Below are 15,902 nucleotides of genomic sequence, written 5' to 3' on the forward strand. Positions count from 1 at the left end.
TGTATGAATACCTGGTAATGTCTTTTGGTTTGACGAATGCCCTAGCTCATTTCATGTATCTGATGAATTCAGTATTCATGCCTGAGCTAGACAAGTTTGTCGTGGTCTTTATTGATGACATCTTAGTATATTCCAAGAACAAGAAAGAACATGCTGAACATCTTAGAATTGTTCTGACACGCTTAATAGAACATCAGTTATATGCCAAGTTCAGTAAGTGTGACTTCTGGCTAAAGGAAGTACAATTTTTAGGACATGTCTTGTCAGCTGAAGGAGTTGCAGTAGATCCAAGCAAAGTTAAGGATATACTAGATTGGAAACCACCAACCACTGTTCATCAGGTTCGGAGTTTTCTGGGAATGGCGGGTTATTACCGTCGTTTTATTCTAGATTTCTCTAGAATATCCAAGTCCATCACTGGATTGTTGAAGAACCAAGCCAAGTTTGTCTGGTCACCTGATTGTGAAGAAGCTTTCCAGACTTTGAAGAGGTTATTAACCACTGCACCAGTATTAGCACAGCCATATATCGAGAAGTCGTTTGACATTTATTGTGATGCTTCTGGTATTGGTATTGGATGTGTATTAATGCAAGAAGGCCAAATCATTGCCTATGCTTCCAGGCAACTTAAGCGACATGAAGAACATTATCCAACTCATGATCTAGAGTTAGCAGCAGTTGTCCATGCTTTGAAAATTTGGTGGCATTATCTGCTTGGTAATACTTGCCATATTTATATAGATCACAAGAGTTTAAAGTATATCTTTACTCAATCGGAATTGAATATGAGGCGAAGAAGATGGTTGGAATTGATTAAAGATTATGACCTAGAGGTGCATTACCATCCTGGTAAGACAAATGTGGTTGCAGATGTACTCAGTCGTAAGAGTCATTACAATTGCCTGACAGTAAAAACAATGGATCTAACTTTATGTCAAGAGATGGAAAAGTTGAATGTAGAGGTAATTCAACAAGGTAGTTTGACCAATATAATTGTTGAATCAACTATCCGAGACCAAATTATTTCCGCTTAGAAAGAAAACAAGGGTATAGCCCATATCAAAGAAAGAGTCAGGAATGAAAAAGAGGCCTGCTTCAGGATAGATGATGCAGATGTGCTATGGTTTAAGAATCGCCTAGTGGTATCAAAGGTTTCTGAGTTGCGACAGTCAATTCTTGAAGAGGCAGATACCACCAGGTTATCTATTCATCCGGAAAGTAATAAAATGTACCATGACTTGAAACAAAGATTTTGGTGGACCAAAATGAAGATAGAGATTGCTCGATATATAGCAAAGTGTGATACTTGTCAAAAGATAAAAGCTATACATTTGAGGTCCACTGGAGAGTTATAGCCATTGCCTATTCTAGCTTGGAAGTGGGAGGATATAAGTATGGACTTTATCGTTGGTCTACCCAAGACATCAAAAGGTTTTGACTCAATATGGGTTATTGTAGATCGACTAACTAAATCAGCACATTTTCTTCCAGTCAAGAGTATATATCCCACTATCCAATATGCCAAGATGTATTTAGCATGAATAGTAAGCTTACATGGGGTACCAAAGACCATTGTGTTAGATAGGGGTACACAGTTTGTCTCCAACTTTTGGAAACAATTGCATGCTTCGTTAGGTACCAAACTCCTATATAGTACAGCCTATCATCCACAGACTGATGGTCAGACGGAAAGGGTGAATCAAGTACTTGAAGATATGTTACGATATTGTGTCCTTAACTATTCCAATAAGTGGGATGAATGTTTGCCTTTGGCTGAGTTCTCATACAACAATAGTTATCAAGAAATTATTAAGATGGCTCCGTTTGAAGCACTTTATGGTCGTAGATGCAGAACATCGTTGAATTGGTCTGAACCCAGGGAAAGAGGGTTCTTTGGAGTTGACCTTGTGAAGGAAACAGAAGAGCAAGTTAGGCAGATACAAAATAATTTGAAGATAGCTCAGTCCTGACAAAAGAGTTATGCGGATAAACGACGTAGACCATTGGTGTGCAACAAGGGAGATTTTGTATATCTGAAGGTATCACCAATGAAGGGAGTTGCCCGTTTTGGTGTTAAAGGCAAGTTGGCACCTCGTTATATTGGACCATTTCAAATTTTGGAGAGGTATGGAAAAGTGGCATATCGCTTGAAATTACCAGAATATCTCTTAGCTGTACACGATGTGTTCCATGTTTCTCAATTAAAGAAATGTCTTCGAGTGCCTGAGCAGAATGTTGAGGTTGAAGGAGTGGAACTTGAACCTAATTTGACCTATTCCGAATATCCTATCCAAGTTCTAGATCAGAAAGACCATGTCACTCGAAGGAGGACAATAAAATTCTACAAGATACAGTGGAATCAACATTCTGTAGAAGAAGCTACTTGGGAATCCGAAGATTACTTGCTAGAACAGTTTCCAGAGTTTCTTGCGTCAATATAGAATAATGTTAGTTGTGCTTTGTCGTTACGAATCATGTGTGTAATGGGACCTTAGCTGTTTTATGAATAGGTTTTGAATGTTTTTGGATTGACGCATTTCCTTTTCCATTACATACCCTCAGATTTTAAATCTCGGGACGAGATTTCTTTTAGGGGGAAAGATTGTAACACCTCAGGTGTTTTAAACCCTAAAACATGACATGTCATCATATGCATTGCACATCATTTTTGGTGTTAGCAAAAACTTTGATATGCATTCACTAAAACAAGTTTACCTTTATGTTATATGTGTTGATTTGTATGGTTTGAATCAAGTTCAAAATCTTTGTATTGAATTGAATTTCCGAAAACCCCAATTTCCAGCATTTAATTTTACCTTAAAAAACCTAATTCAAAATCTAAGCACATTTTGGGGTTGAGCCTAAAAGCAAAAGTGTAGAGCTTGTCAAGGTGTATAAAGTTGGTTTTTGAAGTTTTCAAAGTTGTTATATAAAATTTGAAGTAATTTGAAAAGGCGATATGTACTTAAAGTGTCCCCTTTTGATTTTAAACTTGCATTTCAAAATGTAGACCGAATTAGAGTATAGTTCTTAAAGAAAATTTGTAGAACTTTTAATTTGGAACAACTTTTATTTTTGGAGATTTTTGAGTCACCATACAAATTTGGGAGTAATTTGGGAAAATAGACGAGTGGCGATTCGGTAATTTCTGTGAACAGTAACCGCGGACGACACCTCACCGATGGCAAGCTTCCGACGTCTTCCAGGCGCGCTCGTGGCCACGTTTGGCTTCGTGCTGGCATGGAGAAGGCTGCTGCATGGCTTCCTCTTGCTTCTGAGCCACGCTATAAGGTGTTCACCGTCGCCGTTTTTCTCTGTTCTTCTCCTCTGTTTTTCCCGACGACGCCGCCGTTGCTCCATCGAGCTTGTGCCGTCGCCATAGTTCCAACCAGTCATAGCAAAGCCCGTCATAGCTCTACTTGCTCCTTGCGCACCCAGGTGACTAGCCCTTGAAGCTTGACTCCGCTGGGAAAACGCTGTGCGTGCCTTTCTTCCTCGCGGCCGGCAGCACCGCCGTCGAGTGCGCGTCACCGTGGCCAGCACTCTACGGTGTGTCTTTGTTCTTGCTCTACGTAGCTCCAGCTTCGTCATGTTGCCATGATGCTTTGTGCCCTGTTGATTGTTCCTTTCGTCCACTACAGCCATCGGAACACCGCCGTCAATGTCAGTTTCGCCGTCGTGTCTGCTGTGCTCGACGACAAGCTCCGTTGTTGCTCCTCCGGTTCAGCCAAATGCTCGAGCGTGTTTGGGGTGAGCTCCTGAGTCCTCCCAAGCGTTTAGCTTAACTGCTACCGGCCTCATTTCGCTGGCGTAGTGCAGCCGCACCGTCGTGGCCGCTATGGCCGGCGTCAAGCTCGAACCCTGCCGTAATTGGTCTAGATAGTACCTCCCATCGATGCGTTGTGATGTGGGGAACGTGTTGGTACCTTCGCCGTTGCCGGAAACCTCACCGGCGGCGAGATACCGGCGGTCAAACCCGCGGTCGTCGTTGTTGAGCACGGGGAACGGTGCTGACATGTGGGACCCCATTGTCAGTGACCGTGGATTTGAAAATGGATTTTTCTATTTCTCAGAAATGGATGAATAGTGTAAGTTTTGTTATTTTTGTGTAGAATTAAATGGAGCTCCAAAAATTATGAAATTTTTTGTGTGACCTCTCTGAGATGTAAACTATTTAGGAAAAATATTAAATGTTGATTTTCAGTATATTTTGAATGTGATCAAAATTTCTCTAATTAATTAAGAAATGAGTTTCCATGATTTTTTTAGGCTTTATTATTTATCCAAAAATTATGAAAATTGTTTTTCCACTTAGTTATCATGTGATAAGCTTTCACAAAAAATTTTAGCTCATTTGGAGAAAGTTGATTTATTTCATAATTTTTAATTAAATAATTAATTCATAAAAGCAAATAGTAAACCTTAATGACTTAGGTTTTGTTTGAATTTTGGATTGAGTGATGATCTTGGGTCATTAGTATAAAATAATTCTTGGTACTTAAAGTAAGTATTTGGGTTTATGAGAAAGGTTTAGTTAGTTTTGACTTGTAACCATACCGCGAAGGAAAGTTGTATTCAAGTTTTTAATTTTTGCATCCATCATCAAGCATCATGTTTTATATCTCGCATCATATTGAACATGGCATTATTACTTCATGTAGTGAACGAAAGTGAGAACGTGGTAGTCAACCAAGTTGTTGAGGAAGTTAATCCATCTATTGAGGTCGGGTTTGATATCTGTGGAACATCTCCGGAACCTAACTTTTCTGTCAATCAAGGCAAGCCCCGGATGCATTTAAACCTACCTTGTGTTTACAAATTATATCGCTTTTGCTTTCAAATACTGCATTAAGTGATTAGGAGTTGAGTGGAAACCTAATTGGTGCATTGCCAACCTTGTCTTTCCATATCAACCTTGTTACCAGCTGCAATTCGAGAATGCCTAATTATGCTTAGCCATGCTTAGACCGATAAAAGTCAGGTGATTACCTGTCACCTATGAGATATAAATGAATTTTTGGATACGACTGGTTTTATTTTATCATGAGATGTAATCTTGCGGAGTAATAAATCTAGACCGGGTGGACTCGGTGTATGAGAGCCACAAGACATGGAGGTCTTGTGAGCGGGTTCTTTCCGTCCGTGTCGATTAAGAAACCGTCCGTTGTTGAATTGCATGAGGTGAGACTTTGTAGTACTAGCCATATACTTCAGTAAGCCTTAACTTGGCTATTCTATTATGAAAATGGCTACTCGCGCACTGGGAGTAGAGAGATGGCGGGAGTAGCGTGTACCCACATGGCAATGGGCTGGATTGGTGGAGTACGGTATTCTCGGGTGGCACAGACCCATTCTTATTTTAGAGGATCTAAGGGTGGGTTGGTATATGTAGGTCAGGGACCTACATATGTCGTGTGGTTGGGAATCCCTAGCTAGGTTAAATCGGTTTGAATCGTTGTTGCTCCTCGGTTATGGAGACTCAACTCACTGTTCATCATCGTAGTTAATAAATGAAACTTGAGGAAGATTTGAGAAAGAGTTTGATATGAAGTTCATGATCTCAATACGGATCATGGCAGATTCATATATGAGTTTGATTTAGAATTAAATGTTGAAAGAAAGAATCTTATTAGAGAGCTTTTACGCAAAAGAACTTTGTTATTGCTAAAGCCTTACCTTGAATCCTCGAGCCTGCATTCTTAAGTCTTATCAGTTTTTATTTTGGTTAAGTCTTGTTGAGTACTTTTGTACTCAGGGTTCGTTGACCCTTGTTGCAGGTGAGCCTCATGAGCAGGTCTGCTTTGGACCGTGCTGCATGCCTATTTTTCAAATCAATGATGACAAGTAAATATGTGGTCCTTGGGCAGGGCACTTGCTTTGTGTGTTATGTATATGTTACTAATGCCACTCCACTACTATGGTTTGTAATAATAATCGAACTTAGTTTGCAAGGTTTGAAATTACTGTTTTGTAAACTAAGTTATTGTAAGACTTCCGCTCTATTTCTCTGATGTATATATTTGAATAAACTATTGTAATACTGCAATGACTCTGTAATGGGATCCTGCTCGGAAATCGTGGATGATTCAGGGTTCTCCGAGGACACTCGACAGTCTTCTTAAGTTATCGGGAACATATGCATAGTCGTCAGAGGTCTTTGGACAGTGATAGGTGCATGTGGGCCCTATAATTTAGGAGGTTCTGCCATAGTGGCACGTGAAGGGAGAGGTCGAAGACTAGGTTTTCTCTGAAGAGAATAGAAAAGAAAGTAGGCTGCTCGCTGGTCGGCGAAATATCTTGGAGGTTTACAGTAAGGTGTTCGGTGGTTTGGAGAAAACATGTGGCGAGATACGTTGGCTATTTGGAGGAAACGTGTTCGGTGATTTGGAGAAAACTTATTCGGCGAATTTCGGTGAAAAATGTGCCGGCGTTTTGGAGAAGTCGTTCGATGATTTTGGAGAAAACCGTTAGGCGATTTTGGAGATTTGGAGAAAACTTAGTTGGTGAAATCATGGTCGGCGATTTGGAGAATGCGTTCGGCGATTTGTTGGGGAAAACCGTTCAGCGATGTTGTATTGGAGCTCGTTATGGAGTATCGTAGTGCCCGGTGACCGTATGTGGTGATTAAAACATAATGGAGAAAAGGAGTAGAGCCAAATTATGGAGATCAAAACTTTATTCATCACAAAGTGGAGAGTACATATCTGGAGCGTTTCAAGGATAGAAACGTATAAGGTGCTCGATGTGCCATGAGTTGGGAACATCAATTCCATCTAAGTCACATAGGCGATAAGAGCCTGGTCAGGTGGCCTCTTTGACGATGTAAGGCCCTTCCCAAGGGGAGGAGAGCTTGTGCAAACCTTCAGTCTTTTGTTTCCTACGGAGAACAAGGTCGCCGACGGTGAATGAACAACCTTTTATGTTTCGGTTATAGTATCTCCGCAAGCCTTCTAGGTATTTAGCTGTGTGGACGCAGGTGATCAGGCGTTCTTCCTCAGCTCGGTCGACTTCCTCTGTCCGAACAGCCGTGGCTTGCTCTTCATCATAATTTGCCACCCTAGGTGCTTGGAAGGCGACATCCGCTGGTAGTATGGCCTCTGAGCCATAGACCAGAAAATATGGAGACACACCGATGTTGCGACTAGTTTGAGTACACAGTCCCCAGACCACAGCTGGTAGCTCCTTAAGCCATCTGCCCGAATGCTTTTCTTCTTTTTGGTATAGCCTCTTTTTGAGGGCGTCAAGGATCATACCGTTCGCCCGTTCGACCTGACCATTGGCTCTAGGATGCACAACAGAGACGTATTTAACGGAGATGCACCGGTCTTCGCAGAAGTCCCAAAAATGATGATCGGTAAATGTGGTTCCGAGGTCGGTGATGATGTTGTTTGGGAGACCGAATCTGTGTATGATATCTTCAAAGAGCTCGACTGCTTTCTTTGTGGTAGCTGAAACGATCGGTTTGTACTCGATCCACTTGGAGAACTTATCAATGGCGATGTATACGTACCGAAAACCTCCTGGTGCTGGCTTGAAAGGCCCGATCATATCCAGTCCCCAGCATGCGAAAGGCTAGGAAGCTGGGATGGTCTACAGTTCTTGTGCCGGTACATGTATTTGCTTGGCGAAAAACTGACACCCTTCACAGCGTCAGACGAGGTCTTCTGCATAGGAGATGGCCGTGGGTCAGTAAAAACCAGCTCGGAAAGCTTTGCCGACCAGGTTTCTCAAGGCCGCGTGGTTGCCGTAGGAACCAGAATGAATTTCAAGAAATAGCTTTACCCCCTTCATCTTGGGTGATGCATTTCTGCAGTATCCCTTCCTTGGCACTTTTCCTCATCAAGTTGCCGTCTGCCAGCACGCAATGCTTGCTTTGGTGAATTAAATGTTCAGTTTTGGTCTTGTCGGTGGGTACATTGGCACTGGTGAGGTACTTGATGAACTGCTCCCTCCAATCAGCGACCGGTGAAGGTACCGCAAGTATCAAATGCTCGGCCGGGGGAATCTCTTCAACTACCTTTTCTTCTATAATAGATGGAGCCAAGAGATCTTGAACGAAGACCCCCGGCAAAACCACGGCACGAGAAGAACCTATTTTTGAGAGCGGGTCGGCTGGCTGATTTTGATCTCGTACCACGTGGTGGTACTCGATACTGTAGAACTTTCCTTCAAGCTTCCTGATTTCAGCGCAATAAGCATCCATCTTCTCACTGGAATAGGACCAGTCTTTGTTGAGCTGGTTGATTACCAGCGCAGAGTCCCCGTACACCATGAGACGTTTGACGCCAAGCTCGACTGCTATACGGAGACCGTGGAGACATGCTTCATATTCCGCGGCGTTGTTGGAGGCTAGAAAATGTATCCAGAGGAAGCAGAGCTTGTCTTTGGTCGGCGTAATAAACAAAATGCCCGCGCTAGTGCCATTGATGTTAAGGGCGCTGTCAAAGTACATCACCCAGTGCTCGGGGCAACTGGTGGCAATGGGTTCTTGGATCTCGGTCCACTCAGCGACAAAATCAACAAGCGCCTGTGACTTAATGGTAGGTCTACTTCTGAATTCGATGGAGTAAGTGCCGAGCTCAACAGCCCACTTGATGATACAACCATTGGCCTTTTTGTTGCGGAGAATGTCCCCCAGAGGGAACTCAGTGGCCACAGCGATCTTGTAGTATTCGAAGTAGTGTCGAAGCTTGAGCGATGTAATCAGAATTGCATATAATAGCTTTTGTACCTGAGGATAGCGAGTTTTGAGCTCATTAAGTACCTCGCTGATAAAGTAGACCGGACATTGCACCTTGTAGGCGTGACCAACTTCCACGTGCTCGACGACGATAGTAGTGCTGACGACGCGAGAAGTAGCTGCGATGTAGATCAGAAGAGTTTCATCTGGTCATGGCGTAGTCATGATCAGAGGCCTTGTTAAGAACAATTTAAGCTACTCGAAAGCTATGTCTGCCTCTTCCGACCAGGAAAACGCTCGAAAGCCTTGAGGAGTTTGAAGAAAGGTAGCCCTTTTTTGCCAAGGCGTGATATGAAACGGCTTAAAGTAGCCATGCAGCCTGTAAGCTTCTGTATATCCTTGATGCATGTTGGCCGTTTCATATTGGTGATGGCGGAGACCTTGTTAGGGTTAGGTTCGATGCCTCAGGCACTGACGATGTAGCCCAGCAGTAAACCGGATGGAACTCCAAAGATGCACTTTGAAGGGTTCAGCTTCCATCGGTACTTGTTCAGGTTGGTGAAAGTTTCTTCGAGGTCGGCGATAAGGTTGTCAGCGGTCTTGGTCTTGACGACTACATCATCGATGTAAGCTTCGACATTTAGGCCGATCTATTGGTCGAGGCACATCTGGATGGCCCTTTGATCGGTAGCCCTGGCGTTCTTGAGTCCGAAGGACATAGTTGTGTAGCAGTATGCCCCGAAAGGTGTGATGAATGACGTCTTGATCTAATCTTCTTCCTTGAGGGAGATCTGATGATAATCGGAGTAATAGTCAAGGAAGGAGAGCAGTTCACAGCCAGCGGTGGAGTCTACAACCTCGTCTATCTGAGGCAAGCCGAAGGGGTCTTTAGGGCAGTGTTTGTTAAGATCAGTATAATCAACACACATTCTCCATTCTTTATTCTTTTTTCAAATGAGAACAGGGTTTGCTAACCAATCTGGATGATACACTTCTTTTATAAATCTGGCCACTAAGAGCCATTTTATTTCTACCCTAATAGCCTCCTTCTTGTTTGGCGTGAATTGACGGAGTTTTTGCTTGATCGGTTTGGTGGTCGGCGAGACAGTCAAGGAGTGCTCGATCTTCTCCCGCGGTACCCCCAGCATGTCTGCAGGTTTCCACGTAAACACATCAGCATTGGCACATAGGAAGGAGACGAGCGCGCTTTCCTATTTGGGGTCAAGGTGAGCCCCAATCTTCATGGTCTTGGAGGGGTCGTCGAGGCCGAGGCCGACCTCCTTGACTTCCTTGGACTTGGTGGAGGCACGAGGAAGCTCCAGCTCTGGGATCTCCATGTCATCAGTGGGCGCCATCTTGGCTTCGGCGACGACGCTAGCCATCTGGATGGAGAGGTCGGTGGCTTCGGCGAGAGCGAGACTCTTTTTCTCGCAGGCGTAGGCAACAGAGAGGTTGGCCCACAGAGACAGGACACCTACAGGCGAAGGCATCTTCATTACCAGATACGTGTAGTGGGGTACGGCCATGAACTTGGCCAGAGTGGGCCGACCAAGTATGGTGTGGTAGGCGGTGTCGAAATCGGTGACGTAGAAGTTGACGTGCTCGACGCAGTAATTGCTTGCCGTGCTGAACTGTACTGGTAGGGTGATTTCTCCAAGTGGTCTAGATGCCCTGCCAGGTACCACACCCTAGAAGGAGGAGTCCGAGGGTGTGAGATCTATTATCACAAGGCCCAACTCCCTTAGGGCCCCAGTGAAGAGTAGGTTCAAAGCACTGCCACCATCGATGAGGACTTTTCTGAAGAGCGCCTTCTGAATGGTTGCATCAAGGACGAGAGGAAAACGCCCTATATAGGGTATGTCCACCCACTGGTTGGCCCTACTGAAGGTGATGGGGACCCCGAACCATGGGCGATAGCTGGGGTTGGTGGTGGTTTCCTCTGAAGCGACAGCAAGCACTCGTCAGGCAGGGAGCTTTTGTTCTCTTCTGCTCTCGGTGGAGGTGAGGCCCGCGAAGATGGTGGCGACCACCTTGTCATGATCCTGGAAGGCATTGTTATTGCCCCCAGGAGGTTGGCGGCCTCCGTTCCCGTCGTTGGTGTCGTCGTCCAGCTTTTTGTCCTGGAACTCCTTGGCTAAACCGAGGCAGTCTTTCATCTTGTGGTTGGCGTTCTTGTGGAGTGGGCACGGGCCGTCGAGGATATTCTTGTACTACTCGTCGTAGTTGCGCTTGGCGTGTGGCTCATTGATGGCAGCGACAAAGTGGTCTGGACAGCGGCGGCGATTCTAACCAGGCTTGGATCCTTCTGGCTGATCACGGCTGTTGTCTCGGTGGAAACTACGGTCGTCATAGTGGCGGTCGTTGTGGCGTCGATTGTCGGGGCGGTCATCGTAGCGGTGAGGCGGGTGATTTGTGCCTGTATCTTCATTGAAACGCACCTTAGCTTCCTCCATGTCTGCGTACTGGTTGGCGGTCGTGATCATCTCGTCGATGCCTGTAGGTGGCTTGCGGTTGAACTTGGAACGAAGCTCGCGGTGGTGAAGTCCTCGGACGAAGGCAGTGATGACCTTAGCTTCCGTGATGTTGGGAATAGAATTCCTCATCTCGGAAAAGCGTCTGATGTAGCTACGAAGGAGCTCGGACGACTTTTGGGTGATGCGGTTGAGATCATGCTTGGTGCCTGGCCACGTACATGTAGCCATGTAATTGTTGGTGAAGACTTTCTTCAGCTCTTCCCAAGATCTAATGGAGTTCGGGGCAAGGCTTGTGAACCAGCTCATGGCGGCTGGCGTGAGCTTGATGGGGAGATAATTTGCCATGACGTTGGCGTCCCCTCTGGTGGCACGAACAGCAGTGGCGTAAGCCTGCAACCACTGAGTTGGGTTCATTCTTCCTTCATAGGGCTCGACCCCAGTGACTTTAAAACCACGGGGCCACTGGAGTGTTCAGAGCACCCTGGTAAAGGCTGGGGGCCCTTCTGGGTTGTCGGCGCCATTGTCTACAGCGTTGCCGGTGGCGATCGGCTCCAGAGCTGAGTCCGGATTACCGTACTCCTGCTCGTACTCCTGGCGGCGACGTACTTCGTCTTCATGGCGACCGAAGCGATGTTGCTCGATACACCGACGCGCATCCCAGAGGTTGCTGAGGTGCACTCGAGCGTCCTGTTCGACCTCCTGGTCGTGTTGGCGATGGTGTTCGGCATGGTGGCCCCCGGCTCCCCCCTGGGGAGGTAGCGACTGGTCGACAAATTGGCTTTGACTAGAGTGGCGATAGGATCTAGGCACAGCTGATCGGCGAATCATGCTGGTGGAGCACGAAGGTCTCTGATCCTCTCGGATCTCATTGACTTGACAGTGTGCCGCTTTAAGCATAGCGGCGACCTTGGCGAGCTCGGGCGTCTGTGGGAGGCGGGCGAGCTCATTGGCGGCCACCGCCAGATTGGCGCTTGGAGTTTTGAAGACGTCATGGCCATCAACATGGAGAAAATCTTCGTCGAGGTTGCGATGGAGCGGCCTTCCTTATGAGTCGAATTGGTTGTCACGAGCGGCCTCAGCCATCGCAAGAGCATGCTCATTTTCATGGCGTTGCGCGCGGTTGACGTTCCTGTTTTCATGAGCGACGCGTTCCTGATCGGTTTCACCGTTCCGAGGGGGGCTATCGATGCTGACGTTGAAGATCGTGCCACCCCAGAAAGGCAGGAGAGGGGGTTACTCGGTGAAGGTTTCAGCGAGGGTCTCTGTGGAACCCTGGGATTCGGAGTCCGGATTTTCCTCCTGGATTGTTTGGAGGGATGCTTTGGGGCCTCGGCTGGCGTGCAACATGTTGACCGTCGGTGGGAGCTGATCAGCGATCTGGTCGGTGAGAGGATGGATATCCCCCACCTGGTCGGCAAATTTGCCCCTCAGGGCATCTTGGTATGTAGCAGCGGTGTTGGCGAGCCCAAAGGGCAGGGCCGTAACCCTCGGAGTTTGCCGAGCAGCTTCTGATGGATGCGGATCAGAGGGTGGTCAGTGCTGAACGAAAGTGTCCAGAGTTGACTCGGCGATGGAGAGGCAATCGGTGAGCTACAGATCGACCCAATCAATGGATTCGATCATATCGCCATTGTTGATGTGCCTCCTCTGGTAACAAGGAAGCGAGCGACGAGTCGTTGATGAAGATGACCTCGAAAGTGGTTCCAAGATCGGATCTATAGTCATAGGTGTTGGGGTGGTTGGCACAGAATGGATCCACACCGGCTCGAGGAGCTCTCCGACTCCATCAGCATTGATGACCCACGAGATGGATCCGACCGTGAAGATTTGGCCAGGCTACGGGAGGGACGAAGAGCCTGCGGAAAAAGCTATCTTGTTCGACAAGGAAACAGTATGCACACTCCTACCTGGCATGCCAACTGTCAATAGAATATCATCGGCAGTCCTTCGAGGGGTTTCCCATGAAGGTAGAGTGATCGGCAGAGGAGCACGTGATCAAGAAGAAGAAGGCAACAGAGACACACGAGTTATATAGGTTCAGGCCATCGGTATGACGTAATACCTTACTCCTGTGGTCTATTGGTTCGTATTAGCTATCGTATGATATGCCATGATTTTGGAGGGGGTCCCTGCCCGCCTTATATAGTCCAGGAGGCAGGGTTACAAGTCGGTTAGATCTAAGAGATAACTAGAAAGTAATAATAGATTATAAGAATCATGGGATCATACGTATCCTAACAGATCTCATAGTATCTTCAGGATAACTTCCCTATGTCTTGCAGGAGGCGCCGAGCAGAGTCGTGCCCCACAAGGCTTCGTCTTGTGGGCTAGGCCGCCCCTAGGGGCATAGCCCAAGTGGTCTGTCGTGGGTATCCGGGGTCGTACCCCCCACAATCACCAAACATAGGTATATGGGTTTAAACTAATGAATTCCATGAGCTTTGGTGATTTCATGACTGCAGGAGGATTTATCTAGAAAACAACTTTCGGGACCACTGTCATACACTCCAAATAAGCAGACCATCGATAACAAGTGATTCTACCCGTGACACCTACGAAAGTGGACTCAAGACGGAGCCCAAGACCCACCTTCAGAGGGGGAGGCCCACCTGGCACCATAATGGGCCAGCCGGCCCAATGGGGAGGCCACCTAGCCTAGGGTGGCCTCTTGCCCCCCCCCCACCTTATACTCCTTCCTACGATCTACACCGTTGATTCTAAGGTGGTTTTAGCTCGGTTTATCCAATGGTGATCGAAGGAGTTGACGTGGATCGATGATATGGTGATTCCTTGCCTCCTCTCCACCTCGATTCCTTGCCCCCTACTCCACCTTGATTCCTTGCCCCCTACTCCACCTTGGCCTATATATAGCAACCCCTACCCACCTCCCTGAAGGCCATCCCTGAAACCCTAATTCATATCTTTAGGATCAGAGCCAGCAATCAAGAGAAGATTAGTCCTCTATAGGATCTAGTCTTATAAATAGAAATAGTGAGATGGAGAGTGAGGGAAGAGTTTGGAGGAGGTGTCGGCCTGTCGGTGCTCTCTCTACTGCTTGTACCTTGGTGGATCCAAGTTCTATCTGAGCTTGCCTCTAAGATTTCTCTGGTAATCAACTTTTGATTGAAGTAAGCATTTTGTTTATATTGTTCATCAGGATCACGACTCTTTTGAGTGCTTTATTCCTATTTTAGAGGGGGTAAAGTATTAATCATAAGTGTAAGTGTGGTGCTTAGACTTGGGTTAATCGTGGATGCACCCTACATTCTGGATCAGTGGTAGCTCGCGAGGGTGACTCTTATAGCCTCGTTGAATCCTTTGTAGTCCACCTCCCATCTGTAGGCCAAGTAGGACCCGGTTATGAAGGAAAGCATCCTCTGTTGGTGTCTTTCCTTAGTAATGTCCCAAGTTAAATAGTAAAAGACATAGCTTACCGAAGTCAGAACAAGTGAACCTTAGTAATCCTCTCTATGCTCCTATTCATCCTAACCTTGTTGCTACCCCTAGTTAAGTTAGACCGTAGTTAATCTCACATGTTTCCCTATGGATACGATACTTGGAATACTTCTGGGTGAAAGCTACAGTGGTATCCGTGCGCTTGTGGATTTATCTGTGTGCGTTAATTATACCAACAAGCTTTCTGGCATCATTGCTAGGGAAACGGTTGCTAAATTTACTATGAACCTAGCTTAACTTTGAATCTTTTATCTTTTTTTCTTTTATTTTTCCTTTTTACTATGGATTCCACTCCTATCTATCAATACGCTGCATCTGCGAGCGTGCGCCTAGAGCCACCAAAATCTGTAGAGCCTATCCTAACACCTGGCTATGAGCTATGCCCGTGTTTAATAAAACTGATTCGGGATCAATCCTTCTCGGGAGAATGCAATGAAAACCTATACTCACACCTATAGGAGTTTGCACAGACCTGTGCATGCTTGCGTATTGCTGGCATGTCTAATGAGACCTTAAGATGGAAGTTGTTTCCATTCTCTTTAACAGGAAGAGCTAAACAATGGTATAGTCAAACCATAGGAAGTTTGCAAGGAGATTGGGAAATGCTATGTTCTAAATTTTGTTTACATTTCTTTCCCATATCCAAACAAGTTAGTCTTCAAAAAGAGGTTCTATCTTTTAGATAACTAGAAGAAGAATCTCTTGCCACATCATGGGTACATATTAATGATCTTATTACCACTGGCCCAGACCTTGCTATTTTAGACTCGATGCTCCTTCAACATTTTTATATGGGTCTTTGCGAGGATTCTGCGCAAACCCCTGATCAAACCTCTAGAGGAGCTTTCCTTCATTTGCCTATTAGTGAAGCAAGATCTATGCTTGATAGAATTAGTGGAAAGACTCTCTGCACTAGCATTCATAATGAACTCCCCAAGGAAAAGAAGGAATCATCTCCCAAACAAGAAGAAAAAATTTTGATAGCCAAATCACAACCACTCCAATCCCAAGATTTAGCTACCAATCCTGAACCATCAATACCCCAAAATCCTCCAAGGAAAGAAGAATTCAACCTTTTGAAATTTCTTGTGAGGATGATCTTTTTGATGCTGATTTTGGGAAAAGCTGAAACTTTCTGCTACATAAAGAGACCTTCGAGCGAATATAATTCAAATCATCTCAAGAAGGGATCTCTTAGAAAGCGTACTTATTTCCATATAGGACATTGGGAAGAACTCAAAGGTGGTATGTCAAGTGATATTATAGAAGGAGGGTTGAGTCATTTAGCTAAT

The 15,902-nt window shown here is 45.7% G+C and overlaps 1 protein-coding gene across 1 annotated transcript; it reads right to left on the reverse strand.

Annotated features, from left to right (window-relative positions):
• Positions 1-7,765: 7,765 nt before the first annotated feature.
• LOC136470771 (uncharacterized) lies at positions 7,766-8,452 on the reverse strand. The gene has a single exon (XM_066468506.1). It carries the CDS (start codon positions 8,450-8,452, stop codon positions 7,766-7,768), a length of 687 nt encoding a protein of 228 aa, XP_066324603.1.
• Positions 8,453-15,902: the final 7,450 nt, after the last annotated feature.

Source organism: Miscanthus floridulus, chromosome 8, assembly GCF_019320115.1.
Source record: "Miscanthus floridulus cultivar M001 chromosome 8, ASM1932011v1, whole genome shotgun sequence".
NCBI classification, from domain to species: Eukaryota; Viridiplantae; Streptophyta; class Magnoliopsida; order Poales; family Poaceae; genus Miscanthus; species Miscanthus floridulus.

Excerpts from the sequence above, each read along its gene's own strand:
- LOC136470771 (XM_066468506.1), bottom strand. The coding sequence starts at position 8,452 with ATGTACTTTGACAGCGCCCTTAACATCAATGGCACTAGCGCGGGCATT.